The sequence below is a fragment of the Dysidea avara genome, chromosome 7 (genome assembly GCF_963678975.1).
Source record: "Dysidea avara chromosome 7, odDysAvar1.4, whole genome shotgun sequence".
NCBI classification, from domain to species: Eukaryota; Metazoa; Porifera; class Demospongiae; order Dictyoceratida; family Dysideidae; genus Dysidea; species Dysidea avara.
Genome location: NC_089278.1, coordinates 19,252,368 through 19,271,742, shown reverse-complemented (window position 1 = coordinate 19,271,742; position 19,375 = coordinate 19,252,368). Strand labels below are relative to the sequence as shown.

The 19,375-nt window shown below is 37.6% G+C and overlaps 1 protein-coding gene across 1 annotated transcript in view; it reads left to right on the top strand.

The window, feature by feature from the left end:
* LOC136261089 (adhesion G-protein coupled receptor V1-like) overlaps window positions 1–19,375 on the top strand; it is a 259,887-nt gene that overhangs the window by 81,465 nt on the left and 159,047 nt on the right. The window contains exons 16-19 of the mRNA XM_066055056.1: window positions 1,101–1,238; window positions 1,286–1,492; window positions 3,722–3,859; window positions 3,908–4,114. Coding sequence (XP_065911128.1) covers window positions 1,101–1,238; window positions 1,286–1,492; window positions 3,722–3,859; window positions 3,908–4,114 — 690 coding nt within the window. The remainder of the gene's footprint in view (window positions 1–1,100; window positions 1,239–1,285; window positions 1,493–3,721; window positions 3,860–3,907; window positions 4,115–19,375) is intronic.

The window sequence follows — 19,375 nt, the reverse complement described above, 5'->3', positions numbered from 1 at the left end:
TTGATAGCAGAGGCACTTCTCATACTGTTCTTTAATTGTAACACCATATAATGGGTAGAAAGCAAAGCAGAATAACCATTTGCTTCCTAGTAATTGATAGTCAGGTGTGTGTTTAATGACAATTTCCATAGTGACTGGATTGATTACATGCATGCATACACGTACATACATATAGTACGCCCAGGCATAAACTTCCAAAAAAATTTTTTTCAACTTTAAAACTGCAACTTCTTACCACCTCACACACTTTTTGTGCTGCTTTTTATGAATTGTTGAACAAAATGTAGGCCAATGAACTTAGATTATCACATATTTTAAATTGATTTTACAAAATTTTAAAGTGAAATTTTCTACACGCCTGCAAAGATTGAGCAATACTTACTCAACCAAATAAGCTATGCTAAAATGGTTCTGTAACTTTTTAACATATATAATATACATTCTATTCTGTGAAAAGAATTTAGATTCCTGCAAGTATGCAGTAGTTAATACGTTTTTAAGTTTTTTAGTTATTTGCTTGTATAACTCATTTTAAAGCAGCAATCAAGAAAATGCTCTGTACTTTTTCACAGTACCATAGGTGAACACATCAAATGCTGTAAATCTAGTTTATCTTAAACTGTCACTGACTTGATGCATTTTTCGTGAAAAATCAGGATTTATGAAGGGATAGGTCTGCAACTTAGAAATGCAACTTTGAAACAACCTGAAAATTGACTCAAATTGTAGGTGCCTAATTTTGTTTAACTGTTCCAAATTTCATGGTAATAGCACTTTCCATTACAGAGTTACAGAGTTTTAAAAATCGTGACTAAATCTTGGAAGTTTATGCATGGTGGCACTATACATACATACATACACACACATACGCACACACACATGCATGTGCACACACACACGCGCATGTGCACACACACACGCACGTGCACACACACATCCATACTGTATATATGCGTCAAATGTATGTGCACCATATGCCAAGGATTGTAGCTGTGTGCTTTAACAGTAATCATCAGTGAGTTTAATTGCAATTGCTGTATAATGTATGTAGACAACACAAACTATTTGTTCATTGCAAATGCAATCTATTCTGTTTTCAGCTATTACCATATCATTCAACCAGTCAACATACAGTGTTAATGAAGATGCTCGATCAGCACAACCTGTACTAGTTCTCAGTAACCCATCATCAACTGATATTACTGTACAAGTGTCAACTGAAAACATTACAGCTTTTGGTGAGTTTAATTCCTTCAGTGAGTTGTAATCATAATGTGCCCCACAGGAGGAGATATTGATTATAATTCTGGACCATACACTGTGACATTTACTGTTGGACAGACTAGTGCACCATTTAGTGTTCCAATAAGTGATGATAATACATTGGAAAATGCAGAAACGTTTAATGTCACTATTATCGATTCTTCACTACCTGATCGTGTTACTGTTGTTGACCCTCGTGAAGCTGCAGTAATTATTGGAAATGATGATGGTAAGCAACATTATATATATATTCAGTGGAATTTTTGCTGACTGACTAACTAACTGCCTGATACCTTCAGACAAGCACACCTCAATAATGTATATGGGCTTGATTGTTTTATTCTTAGATGTCACTTTAGGTGCCTTATGGCATACAACAGTATGTACAATGCATGCATCATGAACTTACCATTGTCCTCATTTGTGTCTTCGATTTTTCTTTGCTGTTAGCACAAAGTGTCATGGCTTCCCTGCATTTGTAATGGGAATTGTATTCTGTAGTGACTAATTTGATTGCAGAGGTGCTTCTCATACTGTTTTTTTGTCTTTCGTGATGGGCTGAACATAGCTGAAAACAAAGCATAATAATTACTTTACTTTTAGCATATGCTCAGACAAAAACTTTAAGTCTGGCACTCTTCTTTCTTTTGATGTAGTATGTGTGGGTTCATCAGTTATAAGTAAATATACATGAAAAATTGGTAATTAAAGTCTGATTCATAGAAAATTAAATAGTGAAACAAGGGAAGTTGCTTAGCTACACCTTAAAACATGTGTTCTAGAGGAATTTAATCCCTAATTCAGTCATTGGTATAGACTGAAGTAGATATTAAATGTCTGCCAGTATATCTACAGGTGCAACTAGTTGACATCCCTTGTTTCACTACTTTTTATTTCTATGATCCCTAATCAAACTTATTTTTTAGTACTTGTATATACTTACCTGGTCGCAGACAAGTATATATATGTATAACTCACCTGGGAATGGGGCAGGGCAGTCATGCTTATTGCAGACTAATACTGTATCCTGCAGTTGGCGAGCAATCACCCCTGCCAGTACAACCAATCATGCAGACTAGAAAACATTAAATTTTTTAAAAGGTTGACTGAGATTACAACATGCGGCCAAATACAGCTAGTGCGGATGTGTGACAGACAAGTGTGTTTTTTTACAGAAACCAAGAAAATGCTGATTTCACGCATTTGTAGCTCAATGGTGCCTGAACAAAAATTAACCAGTTTTGCTGTGGAAATTGCCTTAGAGTAGGGCACCTCCTATTCCAAATTTGAGTTGAACCCACAGCCATCACTGAGATATATGCGCCTTCAAAGTTCATCGTATTTTCTTCGTATTATTCTTCATCTTCTGCTTTTTTTTCTTTTTCTTTTCACTCCACTCGCTATAACTCATTACTCAATTGATTTCAAACTTGGCACACAGTAAGAGCATAATGCAGTACATATACAGTACAATTTTCGAACAGATCAAAGTAAGAACAATGGAGTTATGCATGATTTTGAAAATTGCAAAAGTGATTTGTTGTCACGCCTGCAGGTAATCTGCTTGATGGAATAGCTTGACAATCAGTCTGTACATGAAGTTACTATCATAGTGCAAACCTTTTGTGGCTTGAAAGTACCGAGAGTATTAGCTAAGGAGATATAAAGCAAAATCAAGCACAAAAAATTTTGATCAAGTTACTCTAATAGAACAGTCACTGAGAAGCAAAAAAAAGTGTGTAAAAATGTCAGAAAACAGAAATTCTCCAAGTTTCAAACCAGGGACCTCCACACCTATATATCCTATCCTTTTACCACTCTGCCACTGCTGTCAGTTGCTCACCTCACTTAATTTCTACCTTAGAAATGAAAGTTCTGGTTAGTACACAAGAATGATAACCCATAGATCTATCAGTGGAAATTCTAGAACATTCTATATGTGTTGTATTTAAGGGCCCAGAAAAAATGTGTGGTCTATTAGGGTACTACAGAAATATTTTTAAAAGCTTATATCAAGTGTGTTGTGCGGCCAAGTACAGCCGATGCGGGTGGGCATCATACTTGTTTTATGGAACCAAGAAAACGCATCCGTAGCTTGATAGTGCTTGGACAATAATTAACCATTTCTGACTTCCTCAGGGTAGGGCACCTCCCATTTGTAATTTGAGTCGAATCTATCATTGGGATATACACGCCTTTAAAATTCGTCTTGATTTCTTCGTAAATGCGTAATAACCTTGACAATTCCTGTAGTAAAGGGAAAAAAAGTTAAAAGGAAGTATCAAGGCCAAAGCTTTGGAATCATGAAATTAGTCACAAAGATCAAAGGATGTTGTGTAAAGTATACCATTTTCTAAATGTTAACAGCACACTGTTACAACAAGTTGGCTTTCTTGATCACATGACACATTACCATGTTGTTTAGTGGATTTATATGTAGTAAATTTTATTTGTTTAGAAATCACTGTCACCTTCAACCAGTCAACATACAGTGTTGATGAAGATGATGGACTAGCTCAACTTATACTAGTTCTCAGTAACCCATCATCAACTGATATTACTGTACAAGTTAGAGATAATGCAAATACTGCTACTGGTAAGTAAAATAAAATTATCACACAGTGTTACAATAGTTATATTACAGGAGGAGGTATTGATTATAATTCTGGACCATTTACTGTCACATTTCCTGTTGGAGTGACTAGTGTTCCATTTGATATTCCAATCAATAATGATATTATATTGGAAGTTGATGAAGACTTTACTCTTACTATTGTACTTAGCACATTACCCAATGGTGTCACTCGTGGTAGTATTGGTCAAGTTACAGTTACTATAGTGGATGATGATGGTGAGAAATTTTATATCAAAATTATAATGTTACCCAAACGTCTGATGCCATATGGTAATCAAGGAAATCTTATTTGTTTCCTGTCCCTCTGTACTGAAAACCAGATGTGGACATGAAGAGATTATTGATTTCAGTTATACTTGACTGTTTTATTAGAGCATATGACTGCTCTATTAGAGTATCTCAACAAAGGGCTATATGCCCTGTGAAACAAAAGTGGAAGGATCCAACCCCTTCATTATTCTTTTATTATATTTATGTGCACAGTATTACATTTACCTTGATATTTGGCCTCCATACACAGTGTGGGAAAACTGGTCTTATCGCCTAATTAAAAGTTTTGGAGAAATGCCAGTTTTAAGTATTTAGTATGTTGTAGTTCGCCAATGGTTGAAGCTACATGGACCAATTTTTCACATGTTTTACACCAATTCCTTACCCTCCAGAGCATCCACTGTACAAGGCCAACAGATAAGTTTCCCACCATTTTAGATAATTTTTAACTAGATGTTAACTGTATCAAGCGAGCTCCAAAAGGGGTAGGTGATGGGGGCCGGAGGAGGGTACGAGGCTGCTTTAAAAAGGTAAAAAGAAAGGTTTAGGGATAAATTAGGTCATGTTATGGGTCATTCAGGTCTCAAAACTGGCTAAAATGTAAGGACATTTGTGACCAAATGTGGGAAAACTGTCCATCTACGCACAATAGTACTTTTGCATTCAAGTAAAAAACACAAGCTCCAAAAAAAATTATACAAGTTTTTGTTGCCTTACTGGCTAGTGAATTAACACTCCAATGGATAAAGACATCATCATGTTTGCTTGTTCACAGGGAGTTCAAAAATCCTTGTTTAATTAATCCTTTAAGGACTACAGTAATTTACGCAGTGCCTACCCTGAAAACCCACAATTTTAATGAAATTTGCGTATTGTATTACTTAGCAAGTTTGTAGCGTCACCAAAACTGCAGAAAGTAGTAAGGGCTAATACAAACTGTAGTACAGATTCACCTATCCATAATAAGCAGAAATATCTAAGTTATTAGTGTGTAGAACTTACCATTTTCAACTAGCAAGGCGATTTATTAACACCGCTGATGATCTGTCTTCTTCACGATGCGATCTGTTAGAAGCCATTGCTTCACTCCTTTTAAAGAGCGCCATCACGTGATCTTGTATATCATTAGATGCATCTCTAAATGAAGAGTGCCGTAAAGTTTATTGTAGTTCATTATGAGCTACAAGGCGAAAGTTGTGGGCGGATTTGTACAAGGTTAGGTTTGTTCTTGTGTAAATATAATATACTTAAATTATAAGGCTAGTTCTTTCTAGTGTAGTTTCACGTAATGTATTGACATTGTATATCAAAAGAATCGTCTACTAATGGCGAACAAAATTGTCTGTTTAAAGCCCATAGCTTCTAATACTGCAAAGATGTAGCTCTTTGTTTACTGCTTAATATCTTGGACGTACATGTACGACGCTGGGCTTTCGCGTGAGGCTATATTTGGACGTACATGTACGACGCTGGTCCTTAAAGGGTTAATTTCCATACATGGAAGGGTTTCTGAGTTTGAGACATTTGTTTACGTTACAGTGGTGAAAGAATTTACCGATGGTCTTTCTTCAGTGAATTTGCACTTACCTTGGGAAAAAACTATACCTTGGTGTATTTACAAATTTATGGAGACCACAAATTAGTCAAGATTCAATTCTGTATGCCATTGTACCAGTAAGTTATGATGCCTTATGTAAGTGCCTGTAGATTATTTTCTTGATGGTTTCTGTACAAATCAATTTATTTGCTTGTCTGCTGTCTAGTGCTGTATTTCCCACACTGTTTGACTTATGAAGCTGAAACTTAGCCAGTCCATTCTTCTGTCCCTATAGACAACAAAGAACCAATAAAACAAATGTACGAATATCGACGGTTTTCTAAAATTAGGTCACTTTACAGCACAGCTCTTTATTCAATACCACAGAGATGTACAGCTACACATAGCCATCCTCACGCTGACCAGAGCTCCATTAGGTTCCCAGACTGCTCATACAAATTGCCACTGTGCTTGGAAAAAGCAACTAGCAAAAGCAGACCACCCAAGTCTAGCTGATTTCGATACTAAAACTTATAGTTGATTCATGTATCTTTGTGTTCTTTGTGAAAAATCAAATCTGCTGTCATGGACAGTAAGACCAGACACAGTCACAAATGGTACATTTACATGATCTAAAAACAAGCAATTAAATAGTGCAGCTACCTAAAAATTGATGTGGGCAGTGATGGGAAACAAAGAATAAATTAATGATGGTAACCTAGTACCATAAGAGAATTTAAGTGATAGTGCAACTAGTGTGTTTGTATCAGTGCTCCTTTCACTGTTTTCACCACTTGGCTATTGTAAAATATTTTCTGAAATAAAGCAAAATTTCACATATTTAGTCTTGTGCCTATTCCTTTGAATGTCCATTTCTTTGAATGATCATAAAAGTATACAAATGGACTGGACATGTTCTGATTAATTGGACTTAATTTGAGTGTTTTCTTTATTTTGATTTCAAAATTGAATACCATGTATCCTCGTGATTTTATGTTTACTTATGTGGCTTCTTATAGCACCTTTTTCATTCCTCAGAATGTTCTAAATTTAAAGTTATGGGGTTGAAAGAAACAATAGTAGTAAAGGATAGAATAAAGCCTACTAACAATAACATCCAAATCAAGACACACGGTAGTGTGTCGTACGGCCCAAGAAGCCGGTGCGCCACACCGTGAGTATATTGACAGGAAGAAAGTAAACGCAATGTTCACACCTTTGTAGCTCCGTGATTCCTTATCCGATTGAAACCAAAGTTGCTACAGAAGTGCCGGCTAGGTAGGGGAGTCCACATTCCAAATTTGAAGAAAATCGCTCCATCCCTTTCCGAGATACGAGCGGCCAAAGTTAGGTTTTTTTTTTCTTCGTTTTTTTCTTCTACTTCTTGTTCTTCTTTTCGCACACTTTGCAAAATCCGCCATAAAACACGACTTTGTGCTCCAATTGGGCTGAAATTTGGCACACTTAAAGGGCTCATTAAGGCGAATCTGAGTACCACGTTTGGTAGGAATCCGATAAACGTTCACATAGTTATGACCGATTATTTGCGTAAAATAAGGTCGAAAGTCTGTCACGCCCACAGGGTAAACCGCTTGAAGGAATGAGCTGAAAATTGCTATGTAGATGGAGTAACTATCGTAGGAGTGCCTTTTTGTGGTTTGAAAGGAATTCAGTTAAGGGCCATCGAGATATGCCACAAAATCCAACCTGTGTCACAATTACGCGATCGATTTTTATGAATAAAAAACTAATAGTTTTCATGCCTACTAGGCAAACCGCTTAGAGCAGTGAGCTGAAAATCGGTGTGTAGCTGGAATAATTATCATAGAAAATCCATGCAGTAGTACAGAAGAATCGGATTACAAACCACTGAGTTATGATTCCAAAGCCAACTATGTGTAACATATGCGAGATCGAGATACTCTAATAGAACAGTCACCCTAATAGAGCATTCAGCTAATTTATTTACTCCATTATACGTAGAATTCTATTACATTGCAAGTTATTCTGTAGGGAGTTCAGCTGCAAATAGTTAATCTTATAGACAGTTCAGCAAGAAGCAAGTCACCCTATAGAGAGTTCAGCTACAGATATATTGCTGTAGTGATTCAGAAGAATCAGAACATTACAAGTCACACTGAGGAGAGTTCAGCTATAAACAAGTCGTGCACCCTGTGGAGAGTTCAGCTACACTCTCTAGAGAGTTCAGCTACAAACAAGTCACTGTGGAGAGAGTTCAGCTACAAAGAAACTACCCTGTAGAGAGTTCATCTATACAAACAAGTTAACCTGTAGAGACCAGCTGCAAACAAGTAACCCTGTAGAGATTACAGCTACAGACAAGTCACTTTATAGTAATGTTCAGCTACAAGTAAGTCACTCAGTAGAGAATTCAGCTACATACAAGTCGCTCTGTAGAGAATTTTGCTACAAACAAGTCACAGTGTAGAGAGTTCAACAACCAAAAAAACACCTGTAAAGAGTTCAGCTATACAAACAAGTTACTCTGTAGAGAGAACAGCTAGAAACAAGAGAGCGCTCAGTTAGAAGAAGTTGCCCTGTAGAGATCTCAGCTGCAAAGAAACCCTGTAGAGAGATCAACTACAAACAAATCACCCTGCAGAGTGTTCAGCTAAAAGCAAATCACTCTGTAGAAAGTTCAGGTACATACAAATCACCCTATGTAGAGTTCAGCTACGAAAAAATCATCCTGTAGGTAGTTCAGTTACAAACAAGTTACCCTACAGTGAAATCAGTTTGAAACAAGAGATTTCAGCTACAAACAAATCACCCTGTAGAGAGTTCAGCTATGAACAGATCACCCTCTAGAGAGTTCAGCTATACAAGTCACCCTGTAGAGAGATCAGCTAGAAGCAAGTCACCTTGTAGAGAGTTCAGTTACAAAGAAACAACCCTGTAGAGAGTTCAGCTACAAACAAATCACCCTGTAGAGAGATCAGCTAGAAGCAAGTCACCTTGTAGAGAGTTCAGTTACAAAGAAACAACCCTGTAGAGAGTTCAGCTACAAACAAATCAACCTGTAGAGAGATCAGCTAGACACTAGACACAATATAGGAAATTTGGTTACAAGCAAATCACCCTGTAAAGAGATCAGCTACAAACACATCACCTTGCAGTGAGTTCAGCTACAAACAAATTAGAGATCAGCTACAAACAAAACACCGTGTAGAGACTTCACCTGTAAAGATTTCAGTTACAAACAAATCACCCACTGTAGAGAGATCAGCTACAACCAAATCACCCTGTAGAGAGATCAGCTACAACCAAATCACCCTGTAGAGAGATCAGCTACAAACAAATCACCCTGTAGAGAGATCAGCTACAAACAAATCACCCTGTAGAGAGTTCAGCTGCAAACAAATCACCTTGTAGAGAGTTCAGCTACAAACAAACCACCCTGTAGAGAGTTCAGCTACAAATAAACAAATCAACCTGTAGAGAGATCAGCTATATAGACACAAGACACAATATGTGACCCAGTCTGAGAAAACCGGTCTTATCGCCCATGTCAGCAGATTCGATATTTCACCCAGGATACACAGCTACATGAATAAACTATCTAATTCCACATTTAAAATCAGCTAGACTTGAGTGGTCTGGTTTTGCTGGCTGCTTTTCCCGAGGCCAGTGGCGATCCGTACGTGTGGTGTGGGGCCTTAATGGAGCTGTGGTCAGCCTGGGAATGACTGTATGTGGCTGTACAACTCTGTGGTGCTGAATAACTACCTCTGCTGTGAATTTCCTTTCATTTTAGCCAGTTTTGAGATCTCAAAGGCTCAAAACTTGGCCTAATTCATCCCTTGGCCTTCCTTTTCAATTTTTGAACACCATCTTGCCGGCCTTCCAGGGCCCCCGCCTCCCACCCAATTTGCAGCTAGCCTGGTACAGTCAACCTCGGTTTAAAAACTATCTAAAATGGCGGGAAACTTAGTTGTTGGCTACTTGCACAGTGGATGCTCTGGAAGGTAAGGAATTGGTGTAAAACGTGTGAAATTTGGTACACATAGCTTCAACCATTGGCGAGCTACAACACACTAAATACTTAAAACCGGCATTTCTCGATACTTTTAAATAGGCGATAAGCCCGGTTTTGTCAGACTGGGTCACATATAGGGAATTCAGTTACAAGCAAATCACCCTGTAGAGATTTCAGTTACAAACACATCACCCTGTAGAGAGATCAGCTACAAACAAATCACCTTGCAGTGAGTTCAGCTACAAACAAATTACCCTGTAGAGAGATCAGCTACAAACAATACACCATGTAGAGACTTCAGTTACAAAGAAAATAAACCTGTAGAGATTTCAGTTACAAACAAATCACCCACTGTAGAGAGATCAGCTACAACCAAATCACCCTGTAGAGAGATCAGCTACAAACAATCACCCTGTAGAGAGATCAGCTACAAACAAATCACCCTGTAGAGAGTTCAGCTACAAACACATCACCGTGTAGAGTGTTCAGCTACAAAAAAAATCAACCTGTAGAGAGATCAGCTACAAACAATCACCCTGTAGAGAGATCAGCTACAAACAAATCACCCTGTAGAGAGTTCAGCTACAAACACATCACCGTGTAGAGAGTTCAGCTACAAAAAAAATCAACCTGTAGAGAGATCAGCTACAAACAATCACCCTGTAGAGAGTTCAGCTACAAACAAATTACCATGTAGAGAGATCAGCTACAAATAAAACACCGTGTAGAGACTTCAGCTACAAACAAATCAACCTGTAGAGATTTCAGTTACAAACAAATCACCCACTGTAGAGAGATCAGCTACAACCAAATCACCCTGTAGAGAGATCAGCTACAACCAAATCACCCTGTAGAGAGATCAACTACAAATAATCACCCTGTAGAGAGATCAGCTATAAACAAATCACCCTGTAGAGAGTTTAGCTACAAACAAATCACCCTGTAGAGAGTTCAGCTACAAAAAAATCAACCTGTAGAGAGATCAGCTATATAGACACTAGACACAATAATATTATAGGGAATTCAGTTACAAGCAAATCACCCTGTAGAGATTTCAGCTACAAACAGATCATCATCCTGTAGATAGTTCAGCTATAGATACAAGTCACCCTGTAGTAGGAGAAGTTACCTTGTAGAGAGATCAGCTAGAAACAAGTCACCTCGTAGAGACCAGCTACAAAGAAACCATCCTGTAGATACTAACAAATCACCCTGTAGAGAGTTCAGCTACAAAGAAACCATCTTGTAGAGAGTTCAGCTACAAACAAATCACCCTGCATAGAGTTCAGCTGTAAATAAATTACCATTTAGAGAGTTCAGCTACCAAACAAATCACCCTGTAGAGAGTTCAGATGCAAACAAATCAGCCTGTAGAGAGTTTAGGTACATTTCAAGTCCCTTAGTAGAAAGATCAGCTGCGAACAAGTTATCCAGTAGGGAATAATAGACATGTAATAAATATATTTTTATAATTACTGATAAAATCAAAAACAGTTGAAGTATTAAAAATCTGCTCTGTCTTTTTATTCTTCCTGTGGTAAAGAAAAAGGATAGGTTAAAAAAGCCCCAAAGCCGGCCAATACAAAAAGAATTGATATCTAATCAAAAACAGCCAAGCTATAAAAAAGGTGCAGCCCCTAAAAAGGCCATGGTGAAAAAAGATGTGAAATCCAAGGTGGCGGCCAAGAAATGGCTGTGATTGTAGGTTAATGTTAAAAATTTTAATAACGACAATTCAGGTGAATTTGGTGCCGCTTGGTCTTGGCACAAAATTCACCTGAATTGTCGTTATTAAAATTTTTACCATTAACCTACCATCACAGCCATTTCTTGGCTGCCACCTTGGATTTCACATCTTTTTTTCACCATGGCCTTTTTAGAGGCCGCACCTTTTTTTTACAGCTTGGCTGTTGTTGATTAGATAATATACTCCAAGCTTATTTTGAGACCAGCTACATAATGTTCTGGACTCCCAAAGGTGTTTATTCAACTTTGGCTCTCGTACAAGGAAATACTTTACTTATTGATTACCGTATATGTACAAATTTTTGAGGTAAGGAACTTTTATGGGTTAGCAAAATTTTAGTAGTTTAATTTTTGAGAATCACTCATTTTTCACTCAGGTTACTAGTGCGGTAGTACTTTTAAATAGGGATCACTCCAATATTGAGCAGTTCCATGTGAGTCTGCATACACTGCAGATGTATATTATCCAACTGTTTGCCAATGGTTTTAGGTCATGATTATACTTTTTATTCATACTTTTACAACAAGTCTTAGTTTGAATTTGACTATATACATGCCAAATATCACTTTAGCCTACAAAAAATACATACCCAGTTTCAAATAAAGCCCTACTCATTTATGTAAAAGATCAGGACAAAAATACTAGGAGCCCACCAAAATGCCACCTTTAAAAGCCACCCTAGAAACATCATAAGGGGCAAAAAGTATCTTTACAGAACAGTCTCAGTGTATCTAAAGTCAATATAGTGTTAAACTTGCAAAACCCATATATATATAAGCTCTAATATTGAACAACCGATTTTTCGTCTGCCTGCCAGCTTGCCAGCCTGACCATGGGTTCCAAAGCTAGAAGCTAAACAACACATCATATGACCACCATTTTTTTTGCCATGATAACAAACTCACCAATGGCATGTGCCTTTTGGGTTTCCGATGAGTGCTTGTCTCTGCGTCTTGTGTTTCCTTTTATCTTCAATTTCTTCTTCATGCTAGGAAACTGTATCAAGGCATTCATTTCCGTATCAACACTTAGACACCATGAATTTATTGTGATACATTACTGGTAGACAGTTGGTAGACACTGTACCTGTATGATAAGACCTTTTACAAACTAGTTGGACCAATAACAATTGAGCAACGTGCTCTATTATGATCTAGTACAACTGGACCAATAAAGATCAAGAGACACATCTCTAAATGACCTAGGCAGCTGTACCATAGATAATTAATGAGAATCGTTACTTATATATGACTGTACTTATAATAACGATTGAGAATACATGCCTTTTATTGGTAGCACGGTGAAAAACAAGGCATGTCATGACCACGCTCCTTAAATATTGCATATAGTCCAGTTGGATGAGGTCCACTCGAGATACTCTAATAAAGCAGTCACCCTAATACAACAGCCATGTTCAATATTCTAATAAAACAGTCACATGTTTATATCATAGCTGTATAGCTATAACAAAAAACTATAAAATAAAGTAGAGATCTAAGTGTTATATAAAAAGTAGTGAAACAAGATGGTATTACAACATACGTAGCTCTGTGGGATAATCCTTACTTGGACATTGAACAAAATATAATTGTTATATAACATGCCTATGTAGGGATTTTCTACTGAGCTATGCTGTATTACCATCATTCATCTCTTGTTTCACTACTTTTTATTTCTTGGATCCTCACTTCATTTTTAAATTATAATTATTAAACATACGAGTACAGCATAAAGCTAATCCTGATTTTTGAGGATGAAATTTTTGCAGATAGCTGTATGCAACTGTGAAATCTGTAGAAATCACATCTCTTGAAAGTTTGTGCATGTAAGGTAGCTGAAAATGAGATTTTGAAGTCCCATGTGTTAAAGAGGTCACTCTGAAACTATATAGAACAGTGTAGTTTGTAACATCAGTGATTTGTGTCTTTTGAGTTGCTAACAAGTGATGTAACATAGGTTTTATACACAATTTTACCACATTTTGTTCTTTTCCTATATTTAGCAGCTGCAGAGGTACTGACTGTAATTGAATTAAAGAAAATTCAACAGCAATGCTCAGGGTCTATGTGATTTAGTAGCCTTCACTTTGTCCCTCATATACATACTCAGATCACCAAATATTACATTGATACTTTACCACCATTGCTGTCATTTAGTTATACTGATGCTGCATTTATGCATATATTAGAAAATGACTATTTTTCATTAGTAATTATAACTACCATAGTGCTGTGAACCTGCAGAGTTTACTAAAACCGGTTATTAGAAGGTGAATAATTGGATATTGACTGGTTATTGTCTGATTGTAAATTAGCAGACATTATGGCACTAAACATGCCTGTTGGAAGCCTTAGGGTGGTACCACAGTGACCATCAACATCCTGCCTTACAATAATAGCTATTACAAGCACATATTTATACATGCTTTGAGGTTATGTTGTGATGTTAACACTTGTCAGCAGGGGTAATTTATGGTTTATCAAGTGGGTGGGCAAAATCAGTTTAAAGGCTTCTTAGCCAATAATTGGCTTGACCTAGACAATACAGGTTAATAACCGGTTTTTACATACTGGTTCACAACACTAAACTACCAGAATAAATGAAACACTTGTGTAGCAATTCGTACCTTCCACTGTTTGGGTACATAATGATAACAACTTGAATGATGCATAAAGTCATGTAATGGACATAATGTAATGGACATAATGTAAATACTACTATAATGTCTCATTTCAGTTTATTTAAGCCACTGGTGATGTATTGCAGTGTTGCTATCTTCCATTTATAGAAGATTTTGCTCTAATTATTTATAGGCTAATTCTATGTCATTTAAATACATACAGTATTGTACTGTATAGTAGGGATCCTCCTCAAAAATCAAGAGTGCCCTTCAAAATGCTGTTCACAAAAAGCCATTGTAGTAATGATAGTTAATTACTATTACGGAAAAGTCTTAGTGGATATGGACATATTGGTTTACTTATACAAATGCATGAAACAGCCCAAAACATCCCCAGCAAGTTGCCACAGAATTTGGATTTTCTGACTGACTGACTGACTGACTGACTGACTGACTGACTGACTGACTGACTGACTGACTGACTGACTGACTGACTGACTGACTGACTGACTGACTGATACTTTTACTCACTCAATAAAGATATGGGTTTGTTGCACAAAGATGACAGGCAGCATAATTAAAGAGGAAAGGTAGGCAGACACTCATCGGAACCCCAAAAAGCACATCCCAGATGTGATGTGGTGTAAAATGATGGCTGTACAATGTATCATTTAGGCTCTAGCCTAAGGCTGGCAGACAATTTTCAGTTTCGGCAATTTTTTAAAATTAATATATTTTGTTCTTCTGAATAATTTATATTGCAAAAGTTGACATCAGATAATTGTGTTTAGTTTGTAAGGTTGGTTTTTGGTGGAGCTTTTCAGCAGGAAATTACAAACCATTGCTGTCCCTACTACAGTACTATCTAATCAAAAACAGCCAAGCTGTAAAAAAAGGTGCGGCCCCCAAAAAGGCCATGGTGAAAAAAGATGTGAAATCCAAGGTGGCGGCCAAGAAATGGCTGTGATGGTAGGTTAATGGTTACATTTTAATAACGACAATTCAGGTGAATTTGGTGCCAAGACCAAGCGGCACAAAATTCACCTGAATTGTCGTTATTAAAATGTAACCATTAACCTACCATCACAGCCATTTCTTGGCCGCCACCTTGGATTTCACATCTTTTTTCACCATGGCCTTTTTGGGGGCCGCACCTTTTTTTACAGCTTGGCTGTTTTTGATTAGATATCACTTCTTTTTGTATTTGTATACTGCAAAGCCGGCCTATGGCTGGCTTTGGGGCTTTTTTAACCCATGTGTTTTTTTCTTTACCACAGGAAGAAGAAAAGAACTTAAAGAAGATTTTTAATGCTTCAATTGTTTTTGATTTTATTAGTAATTATACAAATTATATACATATGTTTATTACATGCCCATTATTCCCCACAGGATATTTTTTTGCAGTTGATCTCTCTACTGGGTGACTTGAAATGTAGCTGAACTATATACAGGATGGTTTCTTTGTAGCTGAACTCTCTACAAGGTGACCTCTTCTAGCTGGTCTCTCTACAGGGTGATTTGTTTCTAGCTGAACTCTCTACAGGTGATTTGTTTGCAGCTAAACTCTCTACATGGTGGTTTGTTTGTAGCAGAACTCTCTACATGATGGTTTCTTTGTAGCTGAACTCTCCATAAGGTGACTTCGTCTAGCTGAACTCTCTACAGGGTGATTTGTTTGCAGCTGAACTCTCTACATGATGGTTCCTTTGTAGCTGAACTCTCTACAAGGTGACTTTGTCCAGCTGATCTCTCTACGGGGTGATTTGTTTCTAGCTGAACTCTCTGCAGGTGATTTGTTTGCAGCTGAACTCTCTACAAGGTGACTTCTTCTAGCTGATCCCTCTACAGGGGGATTTACTTGTAGCTGAACTCTCTACAAGTGATTTATTTGCAGCTGAACTCTTTATGTGGTGGTTTCTTTGTAGCTGAACTCTCTACAAGGTGACCTCTTTTAGCTGATCTCTCTACAGGGTGATTTGTTTCTAGCTGAACTCTCTACAGGTAATTTTTTGCAGCTAAACACTCTACATGGTGGTTTCTTTGTAGCTGAACTCTGTACATGATGGTTTCTTTGTAGCTGAACTCTTTACAAGGTGACTTCTTCTAGATGAACTCTCTATGGGGTAATTTCTTTGTAGCTGAACTCTCTATATGATGGTTTCTTTGTAACTGAACTCTCTACAAGGTAACTTCTTCTAGCTGATCTTTCTACTGGGTGATTTGTTTGCAGCTGAAATCTCTACATGGTGGTTTCTTTGTTGCTGAACTCTCTACAAGGTGAATTCTTCTACCTGATCTCTCTACAGGGTAATTTGTTTGTAACTGAACTCTGTACAAGTGCATTTTTGTGGGTGATCTCACTGCAGGTTGATTTGTTTGCAGCTGAACTCACTAAAGGGTGATTTTGCTTGTAGCTGAACTCCTTGCATTGTGTCTAGTTTCTAGCTGATCTCTCTACAGGGTGATTTGTTTGTAGCTGATCTCTCTACAAGTTTATTTGTGTGTAGCTGATCTCTCTGCAGGTTGATTAATTTGTAGCCGATCTCTCTACAAGGTAATTTGTTTGTAACTGAACTGTCTATAAGGTGATTTATTTGTAGCTGATCTCTCTGCAGGTTGATTTGTTTTAGCTGAACTCTCTACAGGGTGATTTACTTGTAGCTGAACCCCTTACATTGTGTCTAGTTTCTAGCTGATCTCTCTACAGGGTGATTTGTGTGTGGCTGATCTTTCTACAGGTTGATTTGTTTGTAGACGATCTCTCTACAAGGTAATTTGTTTGTAGCTGAACTCTGTACAAGGTGCTTTTTTGTAGGTGATCTCACTGCAGGTTGATTGTTTTGTAGCTGAACTCACTAAAGGGTGATTTGCTTGTAGCTGAACTCCTTACATTGTGTCTAGTTTCTAGCTGATCTCTCTACAGGGTGATTTGTTTGTAGCTAATCTCTCTACAAGTTGATTTGAGTGTAGCTGATCTCTCTGCAGGTTGATTAATTTGTAGCCGATCTCTCTACAAGGTAATTTGTTTGTAGCTGAACTCTCTATAAGGTGATTCGTTTGCAGCTGAACTCTCTACATGGTGGTTTCTTTGTTGCTGAACTCTCTACAGGGTGTTTTGCTTGTAGCTGAACTCTCTACAGGGTGATTTGTTTCTAGCTGATCTCTCTACAGGGTGATTTTTGTAGCTGACCTCTCTTCAGGGTGATTTTTTTCTAGCTGATTGCTCTACAGGTTGATTTGTTTGTAGATGAACTCTCTAAAGGGTAATTTGCTTGTAGCTGAACTCCTTACTTTGTGTCTAGTTTGTAGCTGATCTCTCTACAGGGTGATTTGTTTGTAGCTGATCTCTATACAAGTTGATTTGTGTGTAGCTGATCTCGCTGCAGGGTTATTTGTTTGTAGTCGATCTCTCTACAAGGTAATTTGTTTGTAGCTGAGCTATCTATATGGTGATTTGTATGTAGCTGATCTCTCTGCAGATTGATTTGTTTTAGCTGAACTCTCTACAGGGTGATTTGTTTCTAGCTTATCTCTCTACAGGTTGATTTGTGTGTAACTGATCTCTCTACAAGCTGATTTGTTTGTAGCTGATCACTCTGCAGGTTGATTTGTTTCTAGATGATCTCTCTACAGGTTGATTTGTTTGTAGCTGAGCTCTCTGCAAAGTGTTTTGTTTGTAGTTGATCTCTCTACAAGGTGATTTTTTGTAACTGACCTCTCTTCAGGGTGATTTGTTTCTAGCTGATATCTCTACAGGGTGATTTTTTGTAGCTGACCTCTCTTCAGGGTGATTTGTTTCTAGCTGATTGCTCTACAGGTTGGTTTGTTTGTAGCTGAACTCTCTACAGGGTGATTTGCTTGTAGTTGAACTCCTTACATTGTGTCTAGTTTGTAGCTGATCTCTCTACAGGGTGATTTGTTTGTAGCTGATCTCTATACAAGTTGAATTGTGTATAGCTGATCTCTCTGCAGGTTGATTTGTTTGTAGCCGATCTCTCTACAAGGTAATTTGTTTGTAGCTGAACTGTCTAAAAGGTGATTTGTTTGTAGCTGATCTCTCTGCAGGTTGATTTGTTTTAGCTGAACTCTCTACAGGGTGATTTATTTGTAGCTGAACTCCTTACATTGTGTGTAGTTTGTAGCTGATGTCTCTACAGGGTGATTTTTTTGTAGCTGAACTCTCTACAGGGTGATTGCTTGTAGCTGAACTCCTTACATTGTGTCTAGTTTCTAGCTGATGTCTCTACAGGGTGATTTTTTGTAGCTGAACTCTCTACAGGGTGATTTGTTTCTAGCTTATCTCTCTACAGGTAGATTTGTTCATTGCTGATTGCTCTAAAGGTTGATTTGTTGCAGCTGAACACCCTGCAAAGTGTTTTGTTTGTAGCTGATCACTCTAAAGGGTACTTTGTTTGTAGCTGAACTCTCTCCACAGTAACTTGTGTGTAGCTGAATTCTGTGTAACTGAATTCTCTAGAGAGTGACTTAATTGTAGCTGAATTCTCTACACAGTGCATGACTTGTTTATAGCTGAACTTTCTTCAGTGTGACTTGTAATGTTCTGAATCTCTATAGTGATATATTTGCATAACTCTCCACATGGTGACTGTCTTCTTGCTGAACTGTCTATAAGATTAACTGTTTGCAGCTGAACTCCCTACAGAATAACTTGTGATGTAATAAAATTCTATAATGGAATAAATAAATTAGCCGAATGCTCTATTAGGGTGACTGTTCTATTAGAGTATCTCGATCTCGCATTTGCTACACGGAGTTGGCTTTCGAATCATAACTCAGTGGTTTGTAATCCGATTCTTCTGTACTACTGCAAGGACTTTCTATGAAGATTATTCCAGCTATACACCGATTTTCAGCTCATTGCTCTAAGCGGTTTGCCTAGTAGGCGTGAAAACTAATACTTTTTTATTCATAAAAATCGATCGCGTAATTGTGACACAGGTTGGGTTTTGTGTCATATCTCCGTGGTCTTTATCTCGATTCCTTTCAAACCACCAAAAGGCACTCCTACGATGGTTACTCCATCTACATAGCAATTTTCAGCTCATTCCATGAAGCGGTTTACCCTGTAGGCGTGACAACAAATCGATCTTGTTTTACGCGAATAATCGGTCATAACTCCTGAACCATTCATCGGATTTGTACCAAATTTGATGCTAGGATTCGCCTTTGGACTCCCTTTCTGTGTGCCAAATTTCAAGGCGATCGGAGTACGCGTTTGCTTGTTATAGCAATTTTTGCAAGTGTGCGAAAAGACGAAGAAGAAGAAGAAGAAGAAGAAGAAGAAG